Source organism: Mizuhopecten yessoensis, unplaced genomic scaffold, assembly GCF_002113885.1.
Source record: "Mizuhopecten yessoensis strain PY_sf001 unplaced genomic scaffold, ASM211388v2 scaffold9501, whole genome shotgun sequence".
Lineage (NCBI taxonomy): Eukaryota > Metazoa > Mollusca > Bivalvia > Pectinida > Pectinidae > Mizuhopecten > Mizuhopecten yessoensis.
The window spans coordinates 37,693-45,897 of NW_018408079.1; the positions used below are offsets into that span (position 1 = coordinate 37,693).

The window sequence follows — 8,205 nt, forward strand, 5'->3', positions numbered from 1 at the left end:
CACCTTACTCGCCTCGTACTGAAGATAAACACCTTACTCGCCTTGTACTGAAGATAAACACCTTACTCGCCTCGTACTGAAGATAAACACCTTACTCGCCTTGTACTGAAGATAAACACCTTACTCGCCTCGTACTGAAGATAAACACCTTACTCGCCTTGTACTGAAGATAAACACCTTACTCGCCTCGTACTGAAGATAAACACCTTACTCGCCTTGTACTGAAGATACACACCTTACTCGCCTCGTACTGACGATAAACACCTTACTCGCCTTGTACTGAAGATAAACACCTTACTCGCCTCGTACTGAAGATAAACACCTTACTCGCCTCGTACTGAAGATAAACACCTTACTCGCCTTGTACTTAAGCTGAACTCCTTACTGAAGCTGAATACCTCACTCGCCTCGACTCTGAAGATAAACACCTTACTCGCCTTGTACTGAAGGTAAACAGCTTACTCGCCTCGTACTGAAGCTGAACTCCTTACTGAAGCTAAATACCTCACTCGCCTCGTACTGAAGCTATACTCTTTACTGAAGCTGAACTCCTTACTCGCCTCGTATTGAAACTAAACACCTTACTCGCCTCGCACTGAAGCTGAACTCCTTACTGAAGCTTAACCCCTTACTCGCTTCGCACTGAAGTTGAACTCCTTACTGAAGCCGAACTTCTTACTGAAGCTGAACTCCTTACTCGCCTCGTACTGAAACTAAACACCTTACTCGCCTCGTACTGAAACTAAACACCTTACTCGCCTCGCACTGAAGCTGAACTCCTTACTGAAGCTAAACCCCTTACTCGCCTCGTACTGAAACTAAACACATTACTCGCCTCTTACTGAAACTAAACACCTTACTCGCCTCGTACTGAAGCTGAACTCCTTGTTCGCCTCTTACTATTGTAAGGGTCCTCTGATTGATATACTGATATGTCCCATATCAACATTAACATTTACAAAAATTATCCTCCATTATGTTAGTCGAGTTGTTTCCCTTTGTATAGTGAATGACTTGAAAAAACAGTGTTAATGCCACACTTGCTGAAATTATTAATAAGCTCTTTTTAACAGATATTTTCATCTGATGCCTGTTACTTTTGTAATGTGAAAATACTTTATTTTGTTTATAATATAGTGAACAAAATGAAAGCAATGACATTAAGATAAATTAATTAGAGTTTAAAAAGTTCGTTACGTTTTTTCGCAAAGTGTACATCGGCATTACTTAAACACTTTCACAGGTAGAACAAATATTCATGTAATAGGTTTAGTAATACGGGAACATATTGTTTGGTGAAGTACATAAATCCTTTTTACTTTCTTTTCTCAATACTATATCTAGGTTTATCTAGTTAAATACTGTCATGAAAGGTGTTCTTATTTTATACTTAAATGAAATTCGTTCTTGTTCAATACTTTATAAAGCTTTTCCTTAAATACTGTTTAAAAAGTTTTTTAAGTTGAATAATATCATTTAAGTAGTTCTTGTTAAATACGATTATAAGTATTGTTGTTGTTAGAAACTATCATGTACGTTGTTCTTGTTTAATATGATCAAGAAAGTTGTTCTAGATTAATACTATCATGTACGTTGTTCTTGTTTAATATGATCAAGAAAGTTGTTCTAGATTAATACTATCATGAACGCTGTTCTTATAAAATACCATCAAGAAAGTTGTTCTAGATTAATACTATCATGAACGCTGTTCTTATAAAATACCATCAAGAAAGTTGTTCTAGATTAATACTATCATGAACGCTGTTCTTATAAAATACCATCAAGAAAGTTGTTCTAGATTAATACTATCATGAACGCTGTTCTTATAAAATACCATCAAGAAAGTTGTTCTAGATTAATACTATCATGAACGCTGTTCTTATAAAATACCATCAAGAAAGTTGTTCTAGATTAATACTATCATGAACGCTGTTCTTATAAAATACTACCAAGAAAGTTGTTCTAGATTAATACTATCATGAACGCTGTTCTTATAAAATACTATCAAGAAAGTTGTTCTAGATTAATACTATTATGAACGCTGTTTTTATAAAATACCATCAAGAAAGTTGTTCCAGATTAATACTATCATGAACGCTGTTATTATAAAGTACCATCAAGAAAGTTGTTCCAGATTAATACTATCATGAACGCTGTTCTTATAAAATACTATCAAGAAAGTTGTTCTAGTTAAATTATATCTTGAAAAGTTGTTTTAGTGAAATACTTTGATGAAATCTATTCTAGGTAAATACTTTCATGAAGACTGTTTAGTTTAATACTTCCATGAAAGTTGTTCTAGTTTAATACTATAATGAAATTTGCTCTGATTTAATACTTTAATAAAATAAATTTAATATAAAAAAATGTTCTGGATGAATCTTGAAAAGTTGTTTTAGTTAAATACTTTTATTGAAGCTGTTCTAGGTAATTACTATCATGACTGTTGTTATTGGTAATAACTAGCATGAACGTTTTTCTTTTCTTTAATGCAATTAGTGGAGTTCTAGTTAGATATTTATCATTTGCTATATTAAGTTCGACATCATGTTGTCGACTGTCACACTGTTTGATCAGTAAAAGTGAAATTGAACACATTTTGTTCGGTAGATTCTGAATGATGCCAGCTCTCACTTCAACATAAATCGAAGATTGTTGTCTTACAAAACTGAGTAATGTACATATCTATGACGATGTTTGTTTCCTCAATGGTGTATTGTGCGTATTCTAACTAGGGTCAGGATGTCCTCGCCAGTTACAGTGAGATAATTATTCTATTCTTAAGCTAACTTTAAGGATTTGTTCTTTGTATTTTAGAGGAGTTAAATGACCTTTTTCCCTCTGTTAGGAGTTCATTTTGTACATACTTCATTCATCCAGTAAACTGCAAGTCGGTCTATATATTGTACAGTCACAACATTTCATAGTGCATATGTATTTTCTTTTTACAATATTAAATCGATACAATCATAATTATGGAGTGACTAATTGATGGAACGCATGTAATTTGTCATACTCCAGTAAAACAATTCTAAGTCGAAGAAGAGAACGCAGCTTCAAACAACAACAAAAATAACAACAACAACAACAACATATTGCCTTAACATTGCTTAAATCTTACTAAATTAAATAATATTTATTTCACCGTAACCAATTGGCTCATACTAAAAATCTATGTTAAGAATACAAATGAAAACATTAATGGTGCGTGTTATAAAAAAAAAGCTTTGATCGTTTACCTTAGCTGACGTCAAGCAAAACATTTTGTTTTATATACTTTAATACACATCGGTATTAAAAGCTCGTGTGCTGTGCTCAAATATTTTAAATGTATTCACTTAAAATGTTAAAGGTTCAAATATCGTTATTAAAAATCATAAATAACTATATAAAATAAACGGCTTCTTCTGAAAAAGTAATATAAATGACCATGGGTCTGAAGCAGGCGAGGACAAAAGGGATTGGACATCAATGACATAGACTAAATTTGAGGGTTGTATTGTGTACCTCAAAATGCCAGGGAATCCCCTTACTTGCGTAATCACTAGGCTGGTACTGGTACTTTGAAGATTAGAGAGGAACGACACTGACTTCAAGGATCAAACTAGTCCACTTGTATCATCCGATTTTTCCAGGGGTAAAGAGAAAGAAAGTGAGGTCTGTCTCTGGGGTAGCATAAGTGACATTATTTAAATATTGCAACAAATAAGATGTGAAATTTAGAAACAATCTGGAAACACAGATCCAAAATGATGTTGATCCTATTTAATTAGATTCGACCTATACTCCCCTATTTAAAGATCGTAGATACGGGTCCTTTGGCGTTCTTGTTTCTATATACAACAACTAAAATTAAAGATGTTATTTCATCTGTAAGTCGTTTAAGATGAATTTGCGAATAAATCTGAACACTTAAAATATTACACACCTAATCATACCATTCGTATATTATTTTACTTTTCTTGTGTTTTTAGTATATTAGTTACTTAACACTTTGTTATCAGTTCTTACATATTTCTTTATAGACAGTGGTTTTTATTTATCATTTACCATAATTAGCAAGTTAATAGTTATACTCAGAAATCACCTACTACATTTGTATCCGTACGCATGCTAATAAATACACGAACCGCCATCCTGTCCTGTGGTACCTCAATTGATTAATGATGACCGGAAATGGGCTCCATTCAGTCGGTCGATACTCCGTCATATAACAACAGAGTGGTCACCAGGCCACACACTACTCTCAATAGTCTACTGACTGCTGCTGTTCCACTGACGACAGTACAATGAATGTCTGCCTCTGGTACCGCATACTTCTGATTGCCTTGTTGCAAGAATTCATCGAATGCAAACATTCTTCATTTGCATTGCACCAACACGATACATCTAATCTTAACGGAAATTATGCATTCTTTACATTTCAAAATATTTCATCACTACAACAATGTGCAAAAAAATGTCATTTTGCCGATGACTGTAATGCATTTGTCTTTCACGCAGATCAGAGCGTTTGTCAGTTTGTACAAAACGGCAGCTACCCTTACACGGAATTGAAGTCTGTGTTTGCTTCTATACCGCCAGAAACAGAATTGAATTCTGTATCTGTTTCTACACAGACATACACAGAATCGAATTCTGTATATGTTTCTACACAGTCGAACACAGAATTGAATTATGTATCTGTTTCTCCGTCGCCATTGTGTCATTCCATGTCTTCTTCGACCCCATCCGGTGTGTACAACATCACACTGGAATCTGGGAATGTGATGTCCGCTTACTGCGACATGGACACGCTTGGTGGAGGATGGACAGTCATTCAAAAGAGGTATGACGGGAGTTTGAACTTTTACAAAACTTGGGAAGAATACAAACAAGGATTTGGAGATCTAAACTTTGAATTTTGGCTCGGAAATGAAAACATGCATTTGTTAACGTCGTCTGGAAGTCATGAACTCCGTATAGAGATGGAAGATGTCGACGGTAATGCTTATTATGCCAGCTACATCTCATTTTCTGTAGACGGGGAAAGTTTCAAGTATTTGCTAAGTGTATCGGGATTTAGTGGAGATGTGTTTAAAGATCAGATGCTGTATAACGACTTTACCAGATTCTCTACAAAGGACAGCGACAACGACGACTATTCTTCACAGGATTGTGCCGAAAATTTACAGGGTGGATGGTGGTACGCAGCGTGTGGAACAACCAACCTGAACGGAGCGTATAACCCATCACATAGTAGTGATGAGACTGCGATGCACTGGAGAGAACTAACAGCTACATCTCCGTATTATACCACTCTCAGAGCGTGTAAGATGATGATACGCCCTGTGACATAACTTATACCAAACATACAACATCACGGCTGCATCAGGCTGTATACAATGCATGTGATACGTCGCTCGGAGCATGTAAAATGATGGTAGAGAACGCCCTGTAAATGCACTTTAAATCAAGCACATCACATACATCACGTGAACTTTGTGATACTGCGGCACACTTATAACATTTTTGGTAAAAACATTGTGTGATAGAATAAAATGGGTAGAGCGTTTGTTTATACTTCAAATCTGATACGTTAACGACGGTTGATGGTTTCTTAAACAGTCGCACTATGTCAGGGAAGAGAAGAGGTATCAAGATTGTTTCATCGCGTAAAATAGAGCGTTTTCTTTACGTCAATTAGATTATAAATCATCCACAAAATAGGTCAATAATTTTAAACTAAAAGACTTCACATTTAGATGTAAAATATTTTTAAAAATTGTTTATTTACGTGTATTTAATACAAGGTAAAACACACAGGCTCAATATTTGGGAACTATGGGACGTGCTATTGAACAAGGTTAAACATTAATTTATTTCTGGAAACTATTTGACGTGTGTTTTATACAAGTTTGACATACAGGTTCAATTTTTGAAACTATGTTACACATGTGATTTGTACAAATTTAGATCTCAAGGTTCACACTTTCCTACAAGAATTTTTTCCAGTTTATTTACATATAGTTATCAGACCGTAAGTAAATGGCTGGCTTTGTGAATAGCCTTTCCTCCTTGGTATGTCTGCTGCTTCTAGAAAAGTTGTAAGAAAGTGTACATTTTCATCTCGGATCCGCATCGTACAACATCATATTTGCTGTGGATTGAAGTTTGCATGGATTTCAGTTTCGCTGTTTGTTATCGCTATTTCTCAGAAAGCAGTGTTTTTTCTCACATTATGTACACATATTCCTATTTTAACGTTGCTGTGTAACGTATTTTGTTGGTGGATATGAGAACTGTTTGACAGCTACATGTATGAAGCCATCTTCGATTACAGATATAAAGTTTGTAAACTTTGTTTTGCAGAAAAGAGAGGCTAGATCTGTCTCAACCTTTAGCACACACTCCCTCTAGGTGCTTACTCAGGCAAAATGATTTCTCAGTAAGTTTAGGTAATAAGAACACTACTGCCAGTGACACATTTTGGATATTAGGTCCAACGTTTGGTATATATTTATACATCTTTCCTTGGTTCATATTTTGCCCAGTTTTATCAAGTCGTTTATATTCTATTGTTGTTTTCCCACACAGTTTCATTTTCTTTTGCTTTGAAAATCCTGTAATAATTCTAAATAGCTCGTGGTGATAGGCGTACATTGAGTTATTTCATATAATTGTATATAGGTTTTTGGTAGTTTACTGCAGGTACAATTTTACCTCATTATTACATAAATATTGTCATCGACATATTCATTCAATATGTACAAGTCTTGATAAAGTCTATAAAGTTAGTGATTATTTTATGTTATCTTTTGTATAAAATGTTACAGTAATCATACGAACAATTTATCTGTTGGAGCTGTTGATAAATTTTGCATCATAGGAAAAATAAACTAGTAAAACGTTGATGTCAAAAACGCTCAATTTAAAGTTTTGTATAGCTTTGATGATTTGTATATTTTGTAAATTGTTATTGTAAATGTGCTTTATAATTGCAACCGATGTTTTTGTTTTTTTTTATTGATTACATAGCAAGGAGAATGTTGACATAATTAACCGATAGATGTGTTTGTTTGAAGCAATAGATCATTGCTATTTTCATCATTTATAACATTAAGCATATTTTCCTTGTAATGATCAATCTTATAAGATTGAAATAAAATATTTCTTGAATTGAACTGCTCTGATCAGTTATCAGAAAGTCCTGAAGCATTGAGCTCCTTTCGAATGGCAAGGATGGATAATATAACTGCCAACTGCAGTACAAAAAATGAAGGGCATTTGCGACTGTTTATTTATTTAAATGTTCAATGGTTTCCCTTATGTATGTGTATATATTGGTCAAAAACGGGACAAACTGGTTTATATCGCAACTCTGAAACACCAGTTACCGTGTATAAATATCGATGTATTTAGCTTTACGAATTACGTACCTGTAGTATTCAACGGGAAACACGATAAAAATATTCTTTTTTGTACAAAGACGAACGTGATGCTGTTCAGAAAGTCCAAGAAATAGTACTATAAACGGTGGTGCGATATTCTAATGAAGCCTTGCACGATAACAAGGTTTGTATTTTGAATTAATAATGTCTTATTACAATGCCTCTTGTTTGTTTTTATCTTATAAGACTTTAAAAGCTGTAATCAATCGTCATAGTCATATAAATACCTTAGTACATAGTACATGTATAAAAATGTCCAAAACTGAAGAACCAACCACAAATTCTTCTAAGTTAAGAGTTTAAAGTATACATTACAGATATAGCAAAGAGTATAAACTTGATACTTCTAGTACTTCATTTTGTGCAGTTAAATATTGAATCGTTCACGTGTTTCATATGAAAATAAAATTTAACAAGAATATTACAAACACACAATTTAGCAAATTCACTTGGTCAGGCTCTTCCGGAGACTGGTGGTACTTGTGTTAACACTCGATGACAAATATTTGGTTTGATTCCAATAATTCCTCAAATGTAATTGCTTAGAAACGAACAAATCAAACCGACATTCTACAGTAGAATCTCATTGCTGACTTTTGACTGGCGGTCAGTTAAACGATTAATTCTTCTATTCATTTGTCAAGGTTGAAGTCACAACTCCCACATTTCAATACCACGGATAAAGCGTATCGATCATAAATTTTAGATAAAACAGATAACACATTATCATTATAAGCAAACTCGTTATCCCTAGACTGCTGATAATGGTATCTTA

At 34.1% G+C, this 8,205-nt stretch overlaps 1 protein-coding gene across 1 annotated transcript; it reads left to right on the top strand.

Moving 5' to 3' along the window:
- The first annotated feature begins 4,712 nt into the window (after positions 1-4,712).
- Positions 4,713-5,345, top strand: LOC110458197 (fibrinogen-like protein A). Its single transcript, XM_021509800.1, has one exon. The coding sequence runs from the start codon at positions 4,713-4,715 to the stop codon at positions 5,337-5,339; it is 627 nt and encodes a 208-aa protein (XP_021365475.1). The 3' UTR covers positions 5,340-5,345.
- Positions 5,346-8,205: the final 2,860 nt, after the last annotated feature.